Genomic DNA, 27,948 nt, shown 5'->3' on the forward strand with positions numbered 1-27,948 from the left:
AGTCTCTCCCTCACGAGAAATGGATTTTCATTCTTCAACTCTGCTCTTTTCTCCATCTGGAGGAATAAGAAATTACTCGACGCAGCCTGCGACCTTCTTTAAAGCCCTGTTGAAATCAGCTACATCACGGCCGTGCTCGGGAACTTTGCTTCCCACAATTCTCCCTGGAAAGGAAATCAATCACCTGAGGATAGAATGACAAAAGACAAAAAAGAAAAAGAAAAATGGTGGAGCATAGGGATTTGCACAATCAATGAAAGGTCTGGAAATGGTGCAAAAATGCATGACAAGTATAATGCATAGATCAGTATGTGCTATATCATTCCACGATTACACCGTATTATACCATTCGTTATGTACATTCAAATAAACTCTCCCAAAACAGATAAAGATTGTACTGCTCCTTTATGGCTCAATTTTCCAGCCATTTATGTCTGATGTATTGAGCAAAGTATTCCCTCAGCAGACTAACATTGATATCTGTAACATTTTCAGTGATTTGTTCTGGTTTGAGGTTGAGGTTGATGAAATGGGTGATGGGTTATCCCCATGCGTCAAGTCATGTATTTTTTCTTTTTTGGATGACTGTGGTTTTCTTTTCATGCCACTGACACTTAAAGTTTCACCATCCTGGCCTTAATGATCACCACAGGCTTGTAATTCCACAAATCATAAATATCATGCATAACAAGATACACTGACAGTCCTTTTCAGAAGCCTTAAGTTTTTGTTTTTTTTAAAATATGGCAACCAACCGTTACATTTGTTAACATGTCCTCTACCTGGAGTTGCTTGTCTCTGCCAGCCTGTTGTTCATAATACCGAGGGCGCCAACCCCCCCAGAGAAGCCGTTATGCCTGGAGCTGCCACACACTGTCCTGGGATATCCATTGGCAGACTCAGACAGCTGCTTCTGCATGATGGCCAATGAGACTTTATTGGAGGCTGCCAAGTCTTTCATTGAGATCATCTCCCCCGATAGTCTGCGTCCCTCAGTGTCACTGTCACAGGGTCCGTCTGAGTCGGGCCCTTGGCCAAGGCGACCGCGGCGACTCTTCGAACCTGGGCGAATGGCGTTGCGTCTGCCCAAAAAGGCATTGGCCTTATTACAGCGTTGGCAAAACAAGCAGCTCATTTTCTGAAGCATCCAGTTGAGCACCTGCTTGATGACAATAGAAATGACATTGAACAGTGAATAGATGCAGCACACTCCCATCAGCATGAAACAGAAGTTGGCCACTCGGTAGAGGCTTTGATATTCGTAGGCCGCGCTCTGGCTGCTGACAAAATCCCCAAAGCCGATGGTGCTGAAGGAGACGAAGCAGAAGTACAGCGAGTCCAAGTACGCCCAGCCCTCCACCGGGGTGTACATGGCTGAAGCACAGCAGGAGATGGTGATGGCTGACAGACCCAGAATCAGCATCACGTGGTACACAGAAGGCTTCCACCCCGGCAGGGAGTAGGCCGAGAAGTCGTGGCGGATGCCTGGCGGGAGGAGACCGCTATTCCTGATTCGCCGCTCTCTGACAGCCTTCATCACCACAGCCAATAGAGTGATGATGCGCTCGAGGAAGAGGTTAAAGAAGAGGATGGTGGCGGCGCAGCCGAGAAGCCCGTAAAAGATCAAAAACACCTTTCCTGCGATCGTCACAGGTGTTGACATTCCAAAGCCTGAAGAGACAGAGGTCACAGAGTTAATCTCACAATGTAGAACAAAAGCAGATTTAAAGATCTTTTCAATTTTGTCTGAGACAAAGGTAACAGAACATACATGGAAATACAAAAGACACTCCAATCATACTGCTAAGTATGTGTGCTTACAACTATAGCGATGAGAATAATTGAATATTAAAGGATAAAATAAGAAAATGACCTTCATTACGTTCAAAGTTTGTAGCTATGGTTTATATCTCAAATGAGATTGAGGATTATTTTTAAAATTGGTGTGTGATGTGATGAACTATGTAAAGCATTTTGGGGCTGCTCCCACAGCTGTAAGGCGCTATATAAGTGAAGTCCATTTACCATTTACCATAAACAATCTGTTGCGAAAAGCCTCATGACATTTTCACCCCGTCCTAAGACAGATTTTTGATACAGAACAGTGGACGTGCAAAAGTGGAGGACCCACGAATCACAGGTAAACCTCTCAAAAATGTTCTTCAATCCAGCTCAATGGTTTTGATTCCTGCTATTTTCAGAGTTCTCTTTCATTGTGGCTGAGGTGAGGAGAAGAGGGCACAGGAGAGCTCGAGAGTGTTTATGAATTCTGCTGCATGTTGAAGGAGCACTTCTCATTCTCAAGGAGTGTCACAGGTGCAGCTCTCGTGTGAACATTTTCACACGAGTGTCTCTATTTGAGTGCATCATTGTATCCCCATCAAGTCGAATCATATCAGAAATTCTGTAAGCACTTCAGCTGGCATCCTCAGAAGGGAGAAATCACATGTGAGAAAACAATATCTTAACTTTCTGCTGAAAATAAAAAAATGTGTCTGTGTGCCTGAGTGTCTGCTGTTCCTATCAGTGGTAGATATCTGTCCACTTTGTTTACAGTACTTCAGATAAGAAGCAGCAGACTGATACAAATCTTGCAATTGCGTCAACCATAAAACTAAAGAGCAAAACATTCTAGAATTTGTTTTTCGACATCAATATGGCAATACATGATTGGGTGTTTGAAAGCCTCAAAAACACTGCCTTTCTCTTCCAGATAGCAAAAGTTCTGTTTTTATTTGTATACATTGTGTAGGTAACTGTGCACGCACGCACGCACGCACGCACGCACGCACACACACACACACACACACACACACACACACACACACACACACACAGTAATGTACCTTATCCACAGAAGAGCAGATGTTATATTTGTCAACAAATAAAATCGTGCTGAAAGATCAAGCAGTTCACTTCCCGGCCAAGGTTAATTGATTTTTCCATCATAGCTTCCCTCCATTTGAGTCTTCTCAGAGCATTAGGGCACAGCTTTCCCCTATTTCCCCACAAAGCATCCTTGTAAGGTAATAAATGACATCAATATCTAGACAATGTTTCCTTTATGATAGCCAAAATGGCTTTTTTGGCCTTATCTCTTGCACTGAAAAACCACTCTCTCATGGGTTTGCTGTTGACATGTTGGGTCATTTAGATCAACACTGATTGATACAGATAGACAGGAGGGAATACAATCACAACAGGCACAGGCACGCACGCACACACACGCACACACGCACGCACGCATGCACACACACACACACGCACGCACACACACACACACACACACACACACACACACACACACACACACACACACACACACACACACACACACACACACACACACACACACACACACACACACACACACACACACAATCAAGGTCTTGAGCAGACCGACAAGACTTGTTGATGTCTGACACATTAATCCAGATGTCAAATTATCTGCTTCTGGGATCATCACAAAGTTTGGTAACAGAGACCGAGGCGACACCGGGCAACAGAGAGGTGAGGGGCACCGATTACCCAAATTAAGCCCTTCAGTGAAATCCTATTTCAGTGTTTCATACTTAATTAATTAGTGGCCCAAGTCCAACTGAATCAAAGGGAAAACAGATTACATCTTCTCAGTGCACACAGAGACAGTCTTCCGCACTGCCTCTCATTACCAAGTAAATTACCTAAGAGAGGAAAAGGCACCAGGCATCGATTCAGTGTAGCATTTCAGAGCCATTATTGCAGACTACTGTGTCAAGACACATTAGAGAAGCTGAACAATAGTAGAAAGCGAGGAGTAGATGAGCTAAAGCTTGTGTTACTCGATACACAATCTTCACTTAAACTTGAAAACTTGGAACTGTTACAACTGTAGTCAACATGCCGGCGATCCAGCCGCTGACCTCAGTCAACACTTTGATCTCTCCACTCAGTCTGAGCTGAGATGAGTCATTTAATTCAGCAGAACTTGATAAGGCAGGAAATAATATGTGTGCTAATCCAATTCAATCAGAGCCCAGAGAGAATATTTATTCATTAACATTAAATAAAGTATTTTCAACTCCACACTGAAAATTATATCATGCCCTAATGGCTAATGATGCTTACTCACATAATTATCCACCAGAGATTAAACCAGGAGGAAAGTGAGTGAAATGGTGCCATCAGTATCCATTAATTATCATTTGACAGATTAAAGAGGAGATGAAGTGGATGCTGTTATCCTTTTCAGACTGTGGGAAATTCAAATGACGGGTGAGGGACAAGAAAAATTCAGATAATGAGTGGACTGTAGTGGACTCGCCATTCAGGTTTTCTCTTAGCAACAAAAGTCAAGATTAAACCACACGTGCTCAGGAGCGACTGGAGAGCTGACTCAATTTGACCAAGCAGTGCTCATTAGAAATCTATTAGAAATTACAATGGTTCATTAAGTCACGTACTAAAGTTGTGACCTAAACAAATAGCACAAATTAGTGGGGGCGACCGTTATAGATATATTGATAGACTTTACGAAAGCTCTGCTTTTCATTTGGTGCACTTTGCAGACCGCTGGCCCCCAGCGGCAATCAATCATCTGATTACAGTACATTGAAGAGCTACGTGGAGTGAAGGAAAACTGGACAAAATCTAAAACACTCAACAGACATTTAATTATCTGGAGAGTCCAAAGCACAAAGGAGGTAACAGCAGCTATTAAATAACCAATAAAGTGCACGACTCCATCACTCTTCAGCTTCAAGAGTCACATTTTCTCTGATGAGACCAGATGAAATGGTGGTGATAGAAGACTTTATTTAAACTATTGCAACAAGTGAAAAGGAGATGCAGAAGATATTTTGTTATTGTCTCATTAATATCTCATTAAAACAGTAAAGTGGAGAAATGCGTCCATGATTTAGTATTTCCCTGCCCCATCGCGTGGCGATCAGCTCAAAGTCCAAAATTTGCTCATGGAGACGAGCCCACAAATAATTCTCATCCAACTCTGTAGTTCCCTTAAGCTTTAAAGGGTGTGTTTCAGTGTATCCTTATACAAATGTGGCCCTCAACAGTATTATCTATGATACTACTTCTACTCCTTCTATAGCTACTACTGCTATATCTCATTGTCAATAATGAAAATTCTACGAAAAAGCAACTGTGCAGATCAGAAAATCGCAAAAACAAGTGCTAATACTGTATTTACAGCTTATTTCTATTTACCTTTCGTGAAAGAGTGGCCAAACATGTTTGATACACTTCAAAGATGTCAATTTTTTTATTTTATTTTTTTTAAGTAATTCCCTTGCCTAATGAATACATTATGAATAAATACATTGTAAAACAGCAAAATACTTATTTTCATTAAAATACACAAAAAGGGGTCAGCGTTGTTTTGGTCCCAGCCATGTTTCAGCTGTGAATTTAGAGCGTTAGTTATTATTTAGGACACGAAGATGGTGTATACTCAAAGAAACTACTCTGTTATAATTAAAGAACAGCTCACACCACTCAACAATGAAGCTTTGTGTTGCACCGGAATGAGCAAAAGCAAGGTTAGACAACACTGAAGTTATCAGAATTTTAGTGTTTGCAAAATTGTTATGAGCCCAAAAAAGTCACCTCAATAGAATTCGAAATGTCACTTGATACATAATATTTGTACAAGCCAGTGCAGTGAAATAGGCACATTTTGTATAATATACATTATCAATGGATAAAAGAGAATGTGAAACAATCCCTTTAATAGCTGGCACATATACTACACTACTTCATTCAAATGGAAATAACCCCCAAAAAGTGTTATAATGATTTGCTTTACCAGGAAACAGCCCCACAGTTATAGTCACCATAAAGTTTTCAGTATGCAGCAGGAGTTCAGCTGATAATTGGAGAAATACAAGGGACAGTCAGAATTAATTGGCCACAGCCATGAAGCACAATACAGGGAGAACAGAAAATATGGCTAATTCAAGTGGGTAAAAGCTTCTAATGGATACTCATAGGAGAAAAAAGGGCAACAACAAGCTCTTAGTCATGAGCATATGTTTGAGTGAAGGACATGTTCTGTACATTCACTTGTCTTTGTTGTATCTGAAGGTCATTGTGTGTCATCAGGGACCACATCATTGCTCTGAACTCCCAGAGGCCTTGAAAGTGGAGCCATAGGTACATTATGCACATTGTTTTGCAAACTGAAACTCTGATACCTGTGTCCCACTGCCTCATGGCCTCCAATTAATGCACTTAAAAACAAATTTCTAGTAAAAACTAACTGTGTCCCACCAGTGGCAGCCGTCCTGAATTGGCGTGCGGAGTAGGAGCAGAAAATAGGAGCAGCGGCAGGAAGTGCCATACACGCCTGCTCCACTGATGACTGTGTTTCTCTGACGAACAGGAAATCATTAGTCATGGATGTGGCATGGTGGGGGGTCTGCAGAGAGGACAGAGGGCCGAGGAAGCAGCAACGTGGCCAGACCTGAGACACCATCACTGTACCATCTGCTGAGGACCTGCAAAGATTACTGGCAAACTGGATAATTATAGAAACGTTCACACTAAGCTGTCACCTTTACAAAAAGCAGATGATCAAGTAAGTCAAATAATGGCAAATTCAGCTGTGGCCACATTGTTCTATATGATATTGCATACACATTTTATATAAACTCCATTATACTATCTGAGAAAAACAAACAAACAAACAAACAGCCAAACCCAGGCATGCAACAGTATCATTATTAAGCCCCTCAAGCCAAAACAATGTGACGTTTACTCCCAGCTCAGCCACACACAATATAGTCAGTACATTAATGGTATCCGCTGTTCATGTCAAAGCAGAGATTGATAATGTGCTACAGAAGGCTTGAAGCCATGAGAAATATTAGTCTGACGTGATCAGAAAGCAACCTGATGGCAATGTTCATCAAAGTGGATCGATACAGATATAAATTACAGCACTGACAGTTTGTACATACGATATATGCACATGCGCAAGCAATAACAGTATAATACTAACTTGGCAAAAGCCCAGAATGCATTTAAAAATAAAGAAAGAAAGAAACAATTTGCTGATACAGAGTAGATTCAGATGGGTTATTAGAATTCTATCTCAGGAGTAAATTCACTTGCAGAGAGAGCCAGAAGGACTTATGACTCCACGCGTAGTCTATATTGATTTATTGTCAGAAAAAAGCTGCTTTCTCCTTGGATCCCTGCCTACACTTTTTTAATCTTTATTTTTCAATATTTTCCTTCTTTTTAGGATTTTTGGAATCTCTGAAAGGACAAAAAAGTAACAGACAAGATGAAATATATATTCATGCGTGCGGTTTCAGTGTTTAAACAGTAACAAGGATAGAGTTCTTTTATGTGACCGAGGAGCCGTTCTCTCATCAGATTAATAGCTTATGCCTGATAGATCTAAAGGCTATGTCCTTGTGTGTCCTATTACCTTGCACTGTATACACTGTCAATGTTTGAATAAAAGCTTACTTCCGTAAAGCCTTCTTGTTTCACTCTTTATTGCATGTAAAGTAAACACACCTGTCAGGGTGGAGCTTTGGAAAAAGTATCACCTTCAGGCCTCGGTGTTCAGCTATAAATATGGTCGCTCTGCAGCATTAAAACCACCATATCACTGTAGTGTCAGAGCAGAATTCTAGCCATCATGTGAAAATCGAATGTAAGAGATGCCAGCAGGAAATGAGTGCTTATTGTTCTGCAGACATTCAATTTATTACTTTTTTTGTTGTTGCTGCTAATGTGAACGCACAAGTCCCTGAAATGGCAGTGCAAAAACACGGACCGCTGTCAGGCACTGCTAAGTTACTGACAGCTGCAATAATGATCTTGGATCATACATGGAGAGACCGTGGAGGGCTGTCATGGAGAAATGATGAAGCGATGCTCTGTTGCTCACAATTAAATAATGGTTTTATTTTCCAATAGCTGGATGTGCACACTATGAGCTTTCCACTGTTTCACTCTGCCAGAGGCTGCCAGCTTGAAGGTAGTGGAATAATTTGTAGAAGCTGGCATGAGGACAAAATACATTCTTTATCTGTGTGTCTCTGTGTGTGTGTGTGTGTGTGTGTGTGTGTGTGTGTGTGTGTGTGTGTGTGTGTGTGTGTGTGTGTGTGTGTGTGTGTGTGTGTGTGTGTGTGTGTGTGTGTGTGTGTGTGCGTGCGGGCATGCGTGCGCGCGTGCGTGCGTGCGTGTGTGTGTGTGTCTTTTACAAAAACTTATGATGCCATTCCATCATTAATAAATAAATAAATACATCAAATGTATATAAAATCAATATGTTGGGGCAGCAAAAGGCAGAGTAGTTTTATGTTAGAAATCTGCTGCTTGAATGATTTCGGTTAATGTGCCGGCTGGCAGGCGAAAGTACAACCATTAGCTCAGAGGTGTTTTGGGGCATCGCAGGCTCGGCTTCAGTTGGCTGAGCTGCACAGTGGTTCGACTTTCTGAGAAGATCCCATACATTCACTTACGCAGCTGTGCTCTCCAATATAAAGGAGGGCTCGAGAGAAGTGTTTTCACTAATTCAAGCTGATTTCACGGCAAAAGCAGATGTACAATATGCATGACTCCTGCTTGGTGATCTATGATCTGAGACTCCGGGGTTGGCATGGTGCTCTGTCAGTTTTTGCCCTCATCTTGAAATCTAATCACAATGATCAACCATCGCACTGATTAAAGTTTATGCTCATAAATGGAGGCTCTGCATCAATGCAAAGACTTTTCAAGGATTATGCAGCTTTTGTGTTTGCTTGGTACATTTCCTCATTCTCAAAGGAAATACATGTAACTTGGAGTAACTTCGGTCCATTTGACAACGCTGACGGTTTTACTAATTTTACTTTTATTGTACTACAAAAACTTTGGACATTAGAGTTTATCTGTGGCCTGTACATATGAAGTTACACTGTGTTTATGAATGAAAAGTGTTGTCATGTTTTTATTCATACTCACAAACAGCTGAATGCAGCCATACTTTTTTTTTCTACAACTTGCACAGCGGCCAAGCAGAAGGCTACAACAAATTAATATTTGTATACTTTTGATGTTATGTTAATATTGCATACATTTATTGGCTGTCTCACTGTTCCTCCTTCACCCAAAGAAACAAATAGATAACTGTGAAATCACACTGTTTACCAATTTTCTGTGAACTCATTACATTTGATAGTGATTTCTAAACATAAGCTGAAGATCATAGTAAATGTCCTGTGTGACAGATATGGAATTGCTCTGCAGGCTCACATCATTATACGGCTATTGGCCACTGCAAGCGTGTCTGATTTCACTGCGTCAAAGGTTGTCATCCATACAAGTGTTTCGGGAGACAGACTTTTCTGCTCGGGGAAAGTTCAAACTCTTATAGCTGCAAGTCAGCAATAACCGGCGCAAATTGTGCTGTCAGAGAAAACGATGATGATTGAAATATTAACACAGGAACGAAATCTAAAATGCCTGTCAAAATTAACGCCGACAGAGAGCAGGTCAGTGCACTGCTGAGAGCAAAGAGGATGTAAGGTTTGATGTCTCTTTAATCTGCTGGAGCAAAGAGCAGAACCAGTGAAATGGAAATCAGGCTGAGAAGAAGGCAGCCCTGTAAATTTGCTGTGTCTTCAAAAATGATAATAATAATATTATTCCTCGGTCGTGATGATTTTAGCTCTTTGAATTACTATACGTAGGCGAACACAGGTCTCAGCCAGACGGGGAAAATTTATGACCCGCAGCGACTGTGCAGAGTTGTGTACAACCATCCTGTAGAGCATCAGTTCAGTGCACATGCACGCACACACAATCTGTTTTCATTTTCAATGAGAGCCTTATCTAAACTCAAACCAGCACCCGCCAAACCCAAAGTATTGTCTAACCTTAAAACATGACTTCACTTAAAAAAATTTGTATTTTCCCTCTGTGTTTGTCGGGACATCAATTCTTGTTCCGGCCATGACATGAGTCCCATTGGGTCAATACGCAATCACACTGTCCCCACAAGGCCACACACACACACATGTGCACACACACACATGTGCACACACACACCCACACATGCACGCACGCACATGCACACACACCCTCACATTAAGGAAGGAGAGAAGCGAGCAACAAAGCTAAGGCTTGAAAAAAAAAAAAGACTGATGATGATCAGTTTTTTTTTCATGTCTTAACAGACTTATAAATTAGGACAACTGTGGACCCATTCAGGGAAACAATGACTGTTAGTTTTTCTATTATCAAAACAATGTTGCTTCGATCCTCTCCTGTCATTCATCTATCTTCTTGACCAATTTATTTAGGAAAACACTGAGGGACACACACATTCACACCAGCAGGACACAATCAACCTCAAACGCATGTATTTGGACTGTGGAGGGAAACACAGCAGCTGCACCCAGAGCTCTCATCTGTTATTTAAATAATGAATTACATATTCATCTCTCAGGTTTCTTTTTCCAGTAGTAGACGGTGCTCTGAATGTTTTCTTGCAGCCGAGCCTGAGATGAATTGATGTGAGACTTGGCAAAAAACATCTTTTCAGCATGAAATGGAATTCTTCCCCACACTGCATATTGCACCTTTATCACATTTAAACCGAGGCCCATCAAGATAATTCATCACTCTTGCTTTGTGCTTAACTTGCCTTTGTGTGTAACTGCAATGTGCACCAGATGCTAATGATCCACTGAAATGTGAGGAACACGACCACTGGGACTGACCCCTGTGAATCTGAAAATAGAATCACTCTGCAGATGTGGAGTTCGAAAAAAAAAAAGAAAAGAAAAAAAAAACTTCAGTTAGGTAATCAACTCTTTTTGCATCAAGAAGATACTTTAACTACAGTTACAAACCAAGTTATCTTTAAAATTGTCCTTATCTAAAACATGTCCACGTTTTATTGCAAATATGGGGTATATTTAAGAATATTTGTTCCTCCCATAATTGAGACAATATCCCAGAGACCCTTCTACAAAGTCATGCTGTATTTTGGCTCAACTTCCCCACTGGGGAGACAATTTTTTGAGTGTCTGAACTTCACAGTCTAAAAGGACCCCCAGTGCCTTTCATGTGAGTGAAGGGCCTTTTCCATTTTTAACGGTGACATTTCCTCTGAGTCTGTGATTTCAGAGTGGCCCAGAAGATCTGAAGACGAGAGGAGGAAAAAAGAAAAAAGAAAAAAAGAAAAAGACAGCGGCAGAAACAAGGAGCGAAGACTCATGCTGACCGGCTTAAAATGATTGTGTAATACAATCTTATTGTAGTGTCTGTACAGTATGAACTGCTGTTATTCTAAACACAAGGACAATGCTGCCCCACAGAAACACAGTGTGCAAGATCACAAGGATTTCAAGAGGGAATTCAGATAAAGTTAATTAAAAGTCTGAAACATCAACATGCAGTGAGACATTTTGCTTCCACAGATTGTGAAACCTTTTCCAAACACCTGAAAGCACATTCACAACATATGCCAACAGGTTGGACAACACAGATGTTTTTTTCCCCCCCAGTGAAGCAGCAGAGAGCGCTTAATCTAAATAAGAACACAACATCAAAGTGAAAAAAACAGCCTGCCTTCAGGACTCCACGCAGCCTATCATGTGACATTTCACACTGCTTAAATGCCAAACGCACGCTCCGCCAGACTGAGGTGACTTTGCCTTGTAACCTTAAAGACACGTGAATTACAAAGCGCAGTACAGTGCAAGGGAGGAATTTGAGATTGCAGCACTCTCTCAGATCCACAGCTCCGGCCAGACAGACTTGTAATAGTCACACAAACTTCCCATGTGTGACTCAATAAGTATCAGCAGTTTCTAAATTGGCGCAAGAAGACGAGGAGAATGGTAGTCGGCAAGCCATTAAACTTAATTGTTCACTGAGACTGCAGAAACATGGCAAAGGATTAGAGTGATAATGATTTCTAATGTTTTCTTGCATCAGTCATTACATAACAGGCTAGTTGTTTCCATATGTTCAAGGATCATTTTTGATGCAGCTCAGTACGAGAGAAAAGAGCCTTAATATTTTTCAGTCAAATCAATTTTTTACAGTGAGATTACAACATAATTGCTGCTGAAATAATGAGTGCGCAGCAACCTACAAACAATAGCCTAGCTTTCTTGTGGTTTCTGCAGTTTCAGGCGGTAGATATACTGCTCATTAACAGGAATCTGCAGTTGCTCTCCTGAACTGGTAACATCTGCTATGATTTCTCAGATACTGGATAGCGTTGAATTTCACTGAAGCTCGCAGAAAACGACATCTTCACATTCCGCTTGAAAGGGCGGTTTGAAAAACAAGTACAAACATGAAGGAACACAAATACAACTCAAATGATTTTGCATTGTAGGTAAAAATGTTTATCTGGCTTTCAAAATCCTAATTGCCCAGTGGAGACATTATAGGAGCAAAACATCCAAAGTGCAGCCTCAAACATAACACAACACAAATCTGGAACAATGTGAAGTATTTCCTTGCTTCTATATAACTACACTTCTATTTCCAACAGTGCAGCAACAGGTGGGTGCTTGGCTATAAAATTTGTGGGTTGATGATGCTCATCATTTATATTATGGAAGAGTCCGAAGTTTCTTCAGGATGAATGAAGAATCTATACTGATTACTGATAAATTGACATTTCTAAATTGTGTCACATGATGTGATGCACGCACGCACGCACGCACGCACGCACGCACGCACGCACGCACGCACGCACGCACGCACGCACGCACGCACGCACGCACGCACGCACGCACGCACGCACGCATATCTACTTCTTACTGCTTTTCAAACATCTAATAAGAATGTATCAAAAGGGACTGGCTCGTCGCAGAGAATGTTTTGGTCCCTTCTTTTATCTTTTTGCTTCTCTGCAGAAGATAAAAGAAGGTACCAAAACACGCAACTCGAAGTTGACGCTGGAGCCATTTCTTTATCTAGAAACTGCTTTATTTAAAGGATTTACAGGATTGTTAATCCTGAGAATGATTTTCAGGATTTACAGGATTGTAAATCCTGAGAATGATTTTCATTATTTAATTGAGGAAAAAAGGTTATTGGACAGTTAAAAAAAAAAAAGAGTAATGATGAAGGCATGAACTTGTTCTACATTATCACAATAGATCATCCTTAAATATTTCAGCTGTTTTAAGCTATTTTAATCCTCAAAAAGGCTTAAGCTTGTTGATGTATGCATTTCTTGGCAGGTAGGCATTTTGTAGCATAGTCAGGACAAAGTTGAGTGAATAAAAGCTGGTACATCTGTATCTGTGTCCAATAAATATCCCTGAGACCTCAGAGGTTAAAACGACAGAAAACACTTAAAATCCTAAATGAAAACTAAAGGCTATTTGTCCAGTAGAGCTTCACAAAAATGTGTTGTTTTGTTGTTATTCTGAGGCAGAATAAATCACGAGTGACATCTGAGAAAACAGAATTTGTGTTCATGAAGAAGTTACAATCCATACAGAAGATTCATTGAATATATCAATATAAGGCATCTTTGGGTAAATTTGCAGTATCAGTTAAAAATCCATTCTAGCATTCCAATTGTTGCTATAATGTAATTATAATAACCCCAATATTAGTGGTCCTTAATTTGCTCATCTTTGCGAGAGCTGTTTGCTGCTGTTTCTGCTTTCCCCCATTGTCATTAGTTTCTAAATCTGTTTCTTACAGGTGAATAAATCTGAATCCAAGTTACAGGAACATGTGTAGCAGGAGCTGGAGCAGGTGTGAATACCAGATTTTGAAACGGACCGGTTAACACAAATAGACCAAGATAATGTCTGTGCCCAAGTATTTGACTTCCAACTAACTAATGTAACTAAATCTGACTCAACGATTGAAGCAGTCCTCAGACTGACCCACACAGTGCGAACGGTTCAGCTCATGCATTACACAAACAGAGCCTCTTTGAACAAGACTTTATAATCAACATAAAGAATTAAAAATAACCCAGGTGTTATTTTTCTGTGTAACTTACAAGCTTTTGAAGAAGAAAGTGATAGCTACAATCAAGAAATAATATTCCAGTAACCTAAATAACACTGTGACCATACATATAAACAGTTGTCCAGCAGCTAATGTAAATATCCGACAGACATCTAACAATGTGAGTATTTATTCAAAATGTCTTTCTTTAGCTTCCTTTTTGTTTCTTGCGTCTCTTAAGGGGAATACCTGACATGTTACCTGATTTATACCTCACCACGTTCACCTGATGGCTCATAGGTTTTCTCGTCTGCTGTTTGGTGCTGAGCAGGAAATGTTCGGGGGGTTCTGTGCCACAAACAGATGTCAAGAAACATTGTAAATGAGCGCAATGGGACTTTGCCAAGACTAATGGTGTGTCGCTACTATAAAACATATATAAATATTTAGAAGATTGTAAGATGCGTGCAGAGAATTTTTTTTGCAATTCTGTCATTCTTATAGTGATCAATTTTTGATCATGGCATATATACTTAGTGCAGCTTCAAGGTATAAGAGAAGGAAGGCCAAGCTAAACTGTTGTATCGTCATATGATGAATACCGTGGAGTAGCCTGAGGGAGGAGAAGCTTGTCATCTTGCTGTATCTTGCTCTGAACAGCCAGATTTTGTCTGCACCAAATCTTCGAGGACCTCTGCACACCCCTGACATTTCTGGTCATTTTGGAAATTGGCAATTTCATTGGAATTAAATCACTCTTCTTTATAAACCAAATATAGTGTTTTTCTTTAGCGTGCTGTTTGTCAGGCTTTGCCATCTGTATTGTCTGCCATTGTGGCTTCTCTGAGTGGGTGGATATGAGTGTGATGGAGCAGTATGCTGCAGTGGCTGCCAGGGGCAAAAGGAGGCAGGACAGAGTTTATCCCTGGGAAAAAATAGTCCAGAACACAATCCAAACTGCCAAACAACTAGCTGCCCTGACCGACTTTATCCATTCAGTCTCAGCAAGTTAAAAGCTTAGTGCACTTGATTCTCTGACAAGTATCCCCAATGTCAGCACTTCAGAACTGACAAAGCATTTCTTGAAAATGTAATTGCGGCACCTTACAAAGAGCCATGCAGTCCCACAAACGACTACAGAGAGCTGCTCTAATTGGCAGTCGACATTAATCAATCAACCTTGAAGTTTATAATTAGCATTGGTGAAAACTGTGTTTACTGAGCACGCTCCTGTGCCCTCCTTTGATGAGAGTACATGCAGTAAAGCAATCTGAAAATTCACGGTATGTCTGCACAACAAAGACATGAATGCTAAAATAACTTAATTGTAACACAGTGAAACAAACAAACTAAAAGTCCATCCATCACACTGTTAGACTTAGAGTTATATTTTGAACTGGATGTGAATTGTAATACATTCATCTGCTCATTAAGACAATGGTGATGTTTAAATTAAACATTTTAACCATGTAGAATATGAAGAGGGGATGTCCCACAGGAGAGCTGAGCTGGGTTTAAGCTGTTGTGAAGGAGGTTAGATTTATAGACTGTTTCATTACACGCTGTGTAAATGACAATAAATCAGCAATCATTGTGGTCTTTATTCACTTGGGTTTATTTTGGAGTCATTTGCTAGTTCCTATAGATTTACTTGGGGAAGTAAGTCTTTTGGACTGACTCAATGATTCATTCATTAAGTTCAGCTAAAGTTCAGTAAGCTGTGGACGGATGCTTTATCATCCTTTACGAAATGGGTTAAGGTCTTATAATGGTAGTTAACATTTATTTTTGTTTGTTAATTCAACAAAGGACCTGTGAATATGAACTACCAGTAATTGTAATGTGCACTGAGGCAGTGCTCTCCAGTACACATAGGTTCAGTGGAATAATACAAAATAATACAGAATGTTACTTACTGGAGACCACAGACTTGGATAATGCTGACGGTGAAGCAAGAAATCAAGCAAGAGATGAAGATAGAACAACAAACTTGGGGAAAACCTCAGTGGTTGTAGTCGTGTTACAAAATGTAATGGGGTGCATTAAACTACATAGTTTGTGACAATAGTATAGTATGATATAATATGGTAATCGATTTTGTTTGTGCTTGTAGTTTTTGTTGAATGTTTCACAGATGTCTCCTCACAAACTTTGGAAAATACGTTGGCTTCAGTAAACATAATGAAAAGCAATGCTATCAGGTAGAAAAAGGAACTGTGAAGAGAGAGAAAGTTGCTTTGAAAAGGTATTTTGACGGAGTCAAATCCGTATGCTATGTTTTTGGTCAAATATTGGAAGTTATGCAATCAGATCTGTTCCCAAAAGTGACCAAAGAAAAGTAGCAGGACAATAAAGATATAGTTGATATAGTTAAAACCGACCCAATTTTCATAGTTTCTCTAAAACCTTTTGGATTCAACTTTTGAGGCTCGTACATCAAGATGGATAGCAGAAGAGAAGAGGAAGGACTGAAGTAATACACAGCTGAATGGAACAAATTAGTGATTGGCATTATTTTCCCCTGGAAATAATATTTGCTGGCACTCTAACAGTGGAGGACCAGTGTAAACTGTCACTGAAAACCCTGCAAGAGTGTGTTCTATCTTGTTTTTAGTCAAATGTCTTTTTTTTTACGGTGCGCTTTGTGCCTAATTTTCAGACATCAAGAAAACGAGACAGCTTTACCTCACAATGCAAAACTGTTTTTGTTGCATTTGCTTAGATGAAATCTGTATTTTGTATGTTTTTTTTTTTAATGTTTTGCATGTCTCACACTTTCTGCACTTGTTCCTTAAAATCTAAAGCAACACGCTAACCACGGCACTAAAGACCAGCCAACCTGTCCAAAACTCCCAGTAAACAACTGCCTCATATGGTCACTCTGTCTCTTTCATTCTTCAAAGCAATGCTGTGGAGGCACATCAAGGGAAGCAAAGAGTCACTGCTGATTTGAAGCCTCTGCCACAGCGGAGTAAGAGGCGGGAAGTGTTTGGGAGGAGCGTCTGGAGTTCACAGGGGGATGCCGCTCTGAAAAAGAGTTGTGTGGGGACGCCCCAAAATCCCTTTTTATATCAGCAGCTCACAAATAGGCAGAGAAAGTAGCACACAAGCCAGAGAGTCAGAACGGGGGGAAATCAAAGCTGGATCAAACTCCTTACAGAAATCTATGTGAGCACATGAAAAATAAAAAAAAACAACAACAAAAACAAATGCTGTAAACAGAATCCGTATTTCACCCTTGATTGTATCTCTTTTCCCCAAGCAGCTGAGTCAGTTTGGATGATCTGCGTGTTGGGTTGAAGACAGTGATGCAGCGTGACAACTGGAGTACAAAGGATCTCAACCTCCCAGAAACGTGTACACAAACACAGCTGCTGCAGTTCCCTGTGCCTCAGTGGGCTGCGTGCATAGGCTGCTCGCATTTGTGTATCTACGAGCAGAAGGTGAAGGGTGTAATAAAAATCTCCTGACAGGTCTCCAGTAAATAAAGTTGTGACAGGTCCCCTGCTCATGTGATTCCAATTCTCTCTCTCTCTGTCTGTCTCTCTCTCTCTCTCTGTCTCTCTCTCTCTCTCTCTCTCTCTCTCTCTCTCTCTCTCTCTCTCTCTCTACACCAATACACAGCCATCAGTTTTCCTTATCACTCACTTCTCTGCAGTGTTAAATTAGAAGGAAGTGCCACAGGTATCACGTTGTGTTTAAGAGTGTTCCTGTGCATTAAACACAAGGTCAAAGATAGACAGCAGCTGTCAGCTCAAATTATTACCTGTGGTGGGTTCATATGTTCGTTCATCCATCCACATTCACTCACGCACTGAAAGCTGCACCTCCTCTCTGGCTGGAGGTGTGTTTGATGGCAGAATGGGATGGGTTAGGTTCAGGGGGTGTCGGTGTTGGCTCCATCAGGCATGCAGTGCACCACAGCACTGGCCCTCGGGGTGCCCTGGGAGGGACACTTGCTCTTTTCTGACCTATTGCATGAGTAAATGTTAAATGGGGGTGGTTGGGGTGGGGGGAAGGAGAAGGGGCTTCTCATTGACATTCTTGTTGGTTTGAACAAAATGTGGCCCAAAAAAAAAAAGACTGCACCCATGGGTGCTGTCCTATAGCCAGTGATGAGAGTGCTGTTCCAAATGGCAGAAGAGTCAGATGTCGCTCCCAATGCCAAAGTGCCTCACAGGCAAAACGAAAAAAAAAACCCCTGAACAAAACACTTTTAATCTGGTATTCTATATGTGAGCTGTCAGGGGGGGGGGGGGGGGGGGCACTCCACAGGGAGGCATCTCCAGTCCTTTGACAAAAAGATTGAAAGGTGTGGCTTAGTTATTAAACAAACCATAACAACGTTAACCATTTATCAGGACACCATGCAAAGAAATAGGGTTAGAACAATGTCTTCATCAGGTGAGCTGTTCACCGTGCATTCTTGGAGTTCATTTTCATTTCACCAAGCTCAACTGATTGGCTACATTTTTGGGTCGAAATGTATTTACAGCACCAACATGCGTGCGGACAAACGGACGTAAAGGTCAGGGATTTCAGTAAATGCTGCAAAGCTCACCCACCTATAGTCGACACCACAGTTCCCACAAAATAAAAAGCCCCTGTAAAATCCCATCTTGGCCTCAGCGCGTCAGCCCGGATGCCGGCGGCGATGGCAGCCTCGTACTCCCGCAGGAAGGAGTTGAGGTCCTGCAGGCTGACGTTGAAGGTCTCGCTGAAGTTGAGGAGCGTCCCGTTCCAGCGGCCGTGAGCCCGCAGCTCCGAGGGCCTCTCGATGGCCGAGAAGACCGCAGCGCCGCACAGCAAGTACAGCAGGATGAGGACGGCGAGCAGCACGAAGCGGCCGTTGTCCTCGTTGAAGTGCAGGGAGCGGCAGCCTTGCAGTCGCTGGCCAGACATCATCCAAATTTCAGCACCACGCGCGCGTCGGACAGCGACAAGCTCCACATCGGAGGCGGCATTCACTCGTCCGCAGGTGCCCGCTGGAAGTCACTGTCCGGCATTGTTATTGCACTTCTGCGGGCAACATCTCCTCCACTCACCCCGCCACGTTGTCTCATCGTAGTTGTAAAGTGGAATTGTGCGCGGCCGAGAGCCGGAAAAACGCCCCACTTGTGGATGTTAGTCTGTAGATCCGCCAAAGAGTTCATAAGAAAGGCGCCCAGGTTCATAGTAGACGCATTTTCCCATCTCTCTCACAGTTGTTGCGCTGCAGTTGGCGTGAAGTGGACTGCAGATTAAATCCAACCGACCGCGCGTCTTTGTGCAAAAGCAAGCAGTAGTAGTACTATCCTCTGGGTCCACTGCACCAAAAACGCTTCTCTCCAAAGGAAAAAAAAAAAACAACACACACACACACACACAAGATGACGCTCTGGATCTGAAAACCCCGCAAGTTACGGATTTGCGTGTCTTAAAATACCACTTTATGCTCTCGAGTAAACTAATTTATCCCAATGCGGGATCGCTTGTTCTGGAGAAGTGCGGAGCTGCAGCCTTTATGTGGATGGATATTAAAGTGGCACATTGCATCCAAGCGGTGCATAGGATTAGATCTATAAATCGAGGGCTATATGAGATCTCGCCACCGACGATAAGGAAGAAAAAGAAAGAAAGAAAAAAAAAGACGGCTTGACATTTACAGGTTGTGCGACAGACTGAGCAAATGGAGAATCCTCGAGCGTCCTTACTTGAGGTAGTCTTCAGATTACAACATTTTTATTTTTTACTCCGGTGCAGCCTGATGCCATGCGCACTGATCCTCTTCTCACCACAAACTCACTATACCGTGGGCGCAAATGCAGGAAAAAAAACATGCATACTTTGACTAACTCACATAAAAAGTTGATATATTTTAATGTACAAAGATATAGGAGCACAACAGAAGCAATGCAAATAAAACCGGAATGTGTTGCAAGGTGTAAAGCAGTGTTTTCTCAAGAAATCCATACAGAGTATAATCTATATTTGAGCCAATGAAATGGCCTATTTCATCTCCACAGATCACATGTTGACACAGTTCAATTTGCACATACTCATGGAGCTAAAAGGAGGAAAATCCCCACATCATAGATAATATTTACAGAGTTGTCTCAAAAACCTTTCAAAGGTAGTTATGTTCTGAGTGATTAACCTAAGCTGTTCAATAAATGGATGAACGCAACTAACATTTTGTAAGTAGAGATACAATGACATTATTGACAACATTATACTCAAAAAAAGCATGAACCTTGTGTTATCCACCTCTGGAAATGATAAGAATCCAGAAGCATGACACATGTAACTCTCTTGTGTGTATGTGCCTGTTGTACATGTGAAATTAAGTAAATCCAAGGCAGATGGGCATGAGCTCACTCTGCTGTCACTGTTTCACTTCCAAATGAATAATGATTCAGTCAGGATGTTCTAAAGAACCAAGGGAAGACGTCCCACTGATGAGAGAAGGGTTTTTGTTTTTTTTTATCTTTTATCCAAAATTTCAAAGCCCACAGCATGTTACTGGTTCGAAAGACAGCAAGTTGGGATTCCCTTCCTTACGATTTTCACAATAGAACATGGCTGAGTGAACTTTTACAAGCCCCACAAGGTTTAAATTACCGCTAAGGGAACAAAAAAGCTCTCCCTTTTCTATTTGGATGGTCATGCAGTGGAGATTCCACAAAATCAATTGCGACCTGCAGTCGCTGATCCATAAAAATACCCAGGAAATTATTGACCGCTGCTTAAAAAAGATCCAGCTGAGGAGAGAGCGGTTGGTTATTCTCAGAATACACACAGATCATATGTCATGTTACGCTAATATAAATGTGAAAATACGTTAAGAAGAATGAGATGAAAAAAGAAAATACATCCTTTGAGAGATAGAGCACAAAGTGTGCTGAAACCAACAATGTTTCGTTAGGCTGACATAAGTTAACTAATGAGAAGGCAGTGGTGGGATTCTGTTAGGTGGTTGTATTGATTATTCTTTCGAATCTAATTAATTAGCTTACAAATATCAAGGCAGACTGCAGAACAAGGGCATCCTCAGCACAGTTATCTCCTCTCTCCTTAGTCCTTGTCCTTGTCAAATCTAATCTTTACCTCAAAATGTAAGCAAGACCTGCACAGTGATGTAATCGGAGAGGACGTCAATTAAAAGTTGTGTCTGCAGCACTGACAGCCGGCCCATCCATTTACTTAATTATGTCTTGTGGTCGCTGTTGAAAAATCTGCGTATACTTTGCACAATGCTTACAGAACAACACAAGCAAAGCACAGGCAATAAACATTTAGTGATAGTGATGACTGGCTTCAAGAGGAAAATGCTTTTAAGTGAAAATAATGTGGAAAAAACACAGTAGGTTCTCCTTTCTCAACATTTAGATTCTCCATTTAGTAATTTAATCTGAGGCTCTCTGAATGCTGCACCCTGTCTCAACATGCATTGGAGTGGGAGCCAGAGAAATCATTACAACCCCAAAGGCAAGCAACACCAGCACTCATTCATACATGTTCACTACTAAGATCACCCAGTCCTCCCTGCATCCTACTGCAGTATTTATAATGTGTGGTATTGAAGCATAAAGTCAAGAATTGTTTAATAGCATAGTAACATGTCTGCTATCATGTGAAATGTCTAATATTAAACAGACTTTTCTAATATGCCCCCTTAAAGCAGTTATTAAACATTTAAATCATTCACACAGTCTTTATCTGATACATATCATATTGTTGGATCATTTTATTAAGTATTAATAGAATAGAGGCAATATTATAAATATTGAACTACACCCGTAAGCATGTGACATGTATTTTCATCCACATATACACTTGCAATATGGTGGTGTATTATGTGATATTTGTAAAGTCTCTCAACCTTCTAGGGATTTATATATCTGAAATGACAGTAGAACACTTGGGCCTTCTAAAAATGTCTTGCGTCACTGAAATGTGCTTAAATAATTAAAAAGGTTGAACTAAATTAAATACATTTATATATTGCTCAAGTTGTGGTGCTTGGTGCTGAGCTCTCAAATGAAAACCCCAGGGTGAAGTTTGTATGTTCTTCTGCTTCGGTTATTTCACCGGCCTAAAGGCATGCATGTTAAGTAAACTGGTGTCACCTGTGTTTCCCCTTCAGTTGACTTACAGCTGCTCAAAGGTGTGCCTTTACCCATTGTCAGCCTGGACCGGCTCCAGCCATCTGCCATCCGTCGTTCGACAGAATGCTTTCAAAGACATGTCACCAGGAATTAGTGTAAAGTTAACAAGATTTTAAATACGCATGTATACATCTATATAAGTTCAATGCCAGATGCATTGATCTGGAGTGACCTTGTGGACTTCAGCTGTACTTGCGCGCTGCCTCTTGTGACACTGACACAATAATTGGTTAAAGAGAAAGTGAAAGCATAGTCTAACAGTTGCACACAACAGGAGGAGTCAAAAAGTTATAAAAGTGACTCAGTCGTGTGTGTTGTTCAGAGACATTAGTCATCTTAAGCTGCTGGACAGACCAAGTGAGGCGGCTGCAGGGTAACTTCTGAGAGTATTAGATTAAGCTGAGCCAGGCATTATTGCTCATGAATTCAGCTTTTACTTTTGAAAACAAAGGATGACTAATTTTTCTTTCTTTTAAAAGCGGTTGAAGCACCAACAATGAATCCCTCCCCACAGCCATTTCAACTCCACTGTGAAAATCTCGGCACGCATGTGTGAAACGCCAAATGTGGTCCATCTGTAGTTCGGCACACATCGTAACTGGCCCATCACAGAGGGCATGCGGGGAAAACAGAGGAGAGACAATATTTCAGAGTGCAGCAATGTGGGCTCCTGTGGTGAATAAAGATGAGGAGACAAGGGAGGACGCACGTCCACTCACAGTGAGGGATGAAGCAGGGAGGGAAGTGTGTGAGGGATTTCCTCTCACCCCACGAGGCAAGGCCTACCCCAAATGATTGAGAACATATGGTGGAATCAATCATCCTGTCACTCTAAAAACCACCAACCAATCAATGAATTTGTTTTCTAACCCTTTTGAAGTCTATAGAATTTGCATTCGTCCAGTTAAATGTTAACTCCCCACAAACATGCCAACATTAGCAATCTGATGCCTGTGTCCTTATTTATTTCAGGCTCTGCTGTCATCTGTTTATTGAAATGTGTCCATTATGGCTCATCTCAGGCAAGCATTTGGCTGTAAATGGATTAAAAAAAAGAAAGAAAAAAAAAACACCTCCATACAGGCCATTTAATGGGAAATTGTGTTATGAGCTCGAGCATGTAATTTGACATGGGACGGTTAGATAAAGAATGCACTGTGATGGTATTCGCAGGAGTGCAGGTATATTGATTTAGATCCGAGTTGACAAGTGCAATCCCCAACCCCCCCACTCCCCAGAGTCCACTGGCGTTTAACAGAAAACCTTCAGAAACCTCATTCATTGCAGGTTTTATCATGGTTGTTGTAACACTCTCAAAACTGCAGGACCTTGTTGAAAACCAACAAAGTCTATTTGTGTCATTTTCCAAACTAAATAAAAAATGTAGATTACAAACAACGCAAGAAGGACAGTGGAGGCTGTTATCTTAAAAAGTAAAAAAAACCACAAAAAAAAACCTAAACTAAACAATGATAACAATATAATAATATTCATATATACGCATATGTGTAGAATTCATCACCAAACTTGTCTATTCCACGGTCAAATACCAAGACCACACAGGAAATGAGGACATTTGTATTTCTGGTCATGGTAAAGAATAAGAAATATACTTCATATACACCAATAAAACATTAAGTTGAACTGATTTTACATGAAACCACAATTTAAAATAAAGCTGAATATGAGCCAATCACAGTGTCACTGAGAGTTACAGTTCTGATCACATTGGACTGTTTACATTTAAAGCCAGGCGTACAGACCAGTTTATACTGTCACGTTTTCAAAAAACGACTAACTTCACTGTATTTCACCGCTGTCTTCTTTCACCATTTTTGTTTAAGTCCATGTCTAAAGATCCCAAAATGTCACTTGTTCCTGTGTCCATGTGTAACTGCTGCACAAGTAAAATGTAAGCTGCATGTTGCTGTTACCGACTTCCATCACAGACCAGCAGTGTTCCTTTCAAATGAACTTCTGCAGTAATCAAGGACACAAGAAGTGACAAAGTTAGTGCAAGTGATTCTGCAATTCTGTCCAACAAACACAATTCAGTTCTCCGTAAATGAAAACCATTACCCCGCTCCTCCCTCCTGAGACAGATTTACCACCAAGAATCCAATTAAATATGCAGTCTCGCAGCAATAGTTGTCTTGGAATATCCTTGAAGATTCATATGCTGTTGAGCAACCTGCGTTTTATTCTGGTAATGACAGATCTTAGAGTGGTGACTTGGCTTATCAGCAATTTATTGCAGAGAATGCTGTCCAACAATATACAATTTTATACTGAAATTGTATATTTTTTTGGCCCAAAAGTCTTTTCACTGCTGCTTTGGTTGTAATACCTTAAAGAAGAATTAAAATTGCAAGTGAAAATTGCATCTAAGATCTCCTTGTATTTAATGTGTTTTCACTTTTCAGCCATGATTGGAAAAATTGTTCTATATGCTTGCCTCACCTTTCTCCTTCCTCAACTCCTCATCTATAATTGGATCCATGTGTTTTGTGCATAGTTCTTTGGCCTTATAACTTCATGCATCATGTTGATTTTAGTCATTGTGCAGAATGAAACAAGCTTTCCACGTCCTCTAAAACGAAGCTCTTCAAGAGGATGTCAGAGCGTACTCCTCTTGGTGAGACGCTCATGACAACAGTCCAGTCAAAAGCTGGAGGCGGTCCACTCTAACAGTATCAGGCTGTTCACTGCAGTCCTCCACTGTTATCGTACCTTTCGGTTTCAATCACCCTCCCAAAAAACTGACAAATTTCAAGGGCGGCCAAGAGAATAAAATTACCAACGAACATATCATGACGTTCCTACAAGCAAGCTGGCACCGGAGAAGCAGAGAAGACTTTGAAGTTTCTCAGGGGTATTTCTTCAAACATATTGCTTGTTCTTTCACCGACATAATCTCCTTTATCAAGCATCACTTCACCATAGAAAGATAATGTGCACAAAGTGTGCTTCAAAGGGGATAAGCCCGCTTTTGGAAGCTTATCACTGAAAAACATGCTTATGTTAGTAACCACTATCAGCTGCAGTGTGTTGCTGCATCACTTTTGGTTAGTTTTATTCAACACATGTGAAAACCAAATCATAATGCATACCACCACACCATGAGCTGAGCTATTACATTAAAACAAAAAAGAAGCTCTACTTCAAAGACAAATAAACACAGAAGCAGCGCCAACAGTGGGATTGTAATGTAGTAATAGTTTGTTAACTGTGAGAAAGAAACCGATTGTACAGCTTCACTCCCCTTGAGCTGCTTCCCCAATTGCTGTGAATCCCTTGAAGCAGCAAATGTCAAGGGCTGATAGTTTTCCAGTAAATTCAGAATTGAATTAATTCACGAAAGGAGAGTGTTTATCCATTTTTTTTTTTAGCCATATGTTTATTTATCTGAGAATGTCAGTACTCAGCATTCTCTGAGGAGATGACTTATGGACAGTGCAACCCCAGTCGGCTACCAACGTAACTGAGCACAGAGGAATCTTCTAATCTTGGAATAATTTATGCAGCTTTTTATGTTTAGTCAGTAGAGTTCCTTTAAAATGACTTCCTTACAGGCATGTTAAGGCTTTGAACCGCATTATGAGAGAGATCTGCCTCTTCCCATGATTCATTTATCACCGTGGCAGTTTCCTATGGATGCCTTGCTCTCTATAGGCTCTGTCTCTGGGTTTTCCTCAACTTACGTATATCATCTAGATGTGAGAAGGTGAGGAGAACACACACAGAGATGCATGCATGAATGCGCACATGCACACAAACCCACATATAGACACACAGATACAAACACACAACAACATCTAATATACCTGCACCTGTAAAAACAACACGTATGTGAAGTATTATCAAGGTTGAACAGGTTTTGCGCCACTGTTTTCTGTTAATCTGGTTTTTTGTGAAGGTTTGTGAAATAAGTGAAAGGCAGGAACCTCAGCGGCTCAGAGGGACTCTCGTCACAAACTGGATGTTCAGCATAAGTGTTGAAGTGCTGAGGGAATTATATAGCATGCTACGTTGTTGTGCACTGGAGACGGGGAGCAGGAAAAAGTCTGTTGCAGTAAATTTGATGTGATTTGATAAAGGGCACTGCTTTCTTGCAAATGCCTTACTCAGCGGATTGTGAGGATTCAGAGCACCCTCACAGTGCTGCTTTAAGAGATGGTTGTGAAACGTCTCTTTCAGACAGTGGGATGAGTGTTACGCTCTTATAGGTCATGGCCTGGCCTATCTATGAATATCTCCTGCCCACACATATTAAAGTATATGTTTCCCCCACAGTTATGTATTGGTAAAACCAAGAGTGTAACAACCAGCATCACAAGTGATGCAACACACTAAAATGACGTTATTTTTGCACATTGTATTGTCACGATAAAGTTGATCATCAAGTCATCTCTGTATCATTGTAATAATCTTTGTCATCATTGGCCTATGGATTTCTCAGTTATTTGTCATCACAAAGATGCTTTAAGAAGACAAAGTGACCTTTATGTTGTGACCTTCACATTGCTATCAGTTCAACTTTGAGTCAACATGAATGTTTGTACCAGCCTACAGGCCTTCCCAAAATATCACTCTCATGATAACTGGACAGACAATCTGAAACCACGAGCCTCTGGATATGGATGTTATGCACTGGTCAAAAAATGAAAGCATAATTTCTAAAAACGGACCCAAAACTGTATTCAAACTGTATATATTTTTATGTTGGGTTTGAGTGTGGACAGGCATATTGGGAAGGGGAGCACTGTGTGAATGAATGCATATGAATGCAAACACGAATATAAATGCAACGCTTTTGTTTTTGCTCCCATTTTTCATGAGCCGAACTCAAAGATCTAAAACATTTTCTGTACACAAAAAAATGTAGAAGGGGTAGGACTTGATAAGTCTACTTCTTTCTACCCCTTTTCAGGCATGATAACCAGATATATGAGGTGTGGGCGTGTATGTATGTGTGTATATTTAAAAAAAAATATATATATATATTTGTATAAATATATTTTCATAAGCTATAATTTAATTATTTATCATCATGAAATGGTGTCTATATTTTTGGATACGTGTGTATGTGTATGTATATGGTTATGTCTGTGAATGCACAAAATGTGTGAATGTCACATGCCTGAAATGAATGAATTAAAAATATATATATTTAAAAAATAGCCAGATATAAATGTGATCCAAAAATCACAAAGAGGTCAGCTCATTGAACCTCTGAGAAAATGTGAAATTTAGGATAGCTCCGAGGCAGAAGGTTGAGATCATGGTATAACTGACTGATGCAGCAATTGCCCCTATTGGACATGATCAGATTACAGTGGCTTCACTGTCTCAGCCCCGCCTCTGGGAGCTCCGAGGAGGAGGAATCACAGTTACCAGAAAGATTGCTTTTATCCTGCACCACAAAGCAGCATTTTATTACCACTGTTGTGGTGATTGGGGGACGCACAGATAACCCCTCCTACCAGTACAGAAAGCTAAGGTGCCCTGCAGTGTATCGTGAGACCAGATCCGAAGCTGCTCTCTCATCTCAGCTCTCTCATTCTTGCCAAGGTTGCAAAGTGATAATAGTGCCAACAAAAAGGACAAACCAGGGGCATTTTAATAGGCCAGACTGACATTCAATCAAGCTGTCAGCAACAGATCTGTTGTGGCAAACACATTTTTGTATTGCAAAAACACAAAAGTGTACATCTAATTAAATGCACATTTATATGATTGTAGAAACTAATTAGAGCTCACTTGACTTTGGTTTTATGGAGAGAAGTGACAGTTCTGAGCTCATCGGTTATTATGCAATGCTGCTTCCTACTGTCTGATATCCATACACAGCAGTTTGTCTGCATATTAA

At 40.8% G+C, this 27,948-nt stretch overlaps 1 protein-coding gene across 1 annotated transcript; it reads right to left on the reverse strand.

Annotated features, from left to right (window-relative positions):
* Positions 1 to 778: 778 nt before the first annotated feature.
* On the reverse strand, positions 779 to 18,837 carry kcnk12 (potassium channel, subfamily K, member 12; the record flags this gene model as incomplete). Its single annotated transcript, XM_080507777.1, has 2 exons — positions 779 to 1,671; positions 18,498 to 18,837. The coding sequence occupies 2 exons, from the start codon at positions 18,835 to 18,837 to the stop codon at positions 779 to 781; spliced, it is 1,233 nt and encodes a 410-aa protein (XP_080363903.1).
* Positions 18,838 to 27,948: the final 9,111 nt, after the last annotated feature.

This window comes from Blennius ocellaris (assembly GCF_963422515.1).
Source record: "Blennius ocellaris genome assembly, chromosome: 13".
NCBI classification, from domain to species: domain Eukaryota; kingdom Metazoa; phylum Chordata; class Actinopteri; order Blenniiformes; family Blenniidae; genus Blennius; species Blennius ocellaris.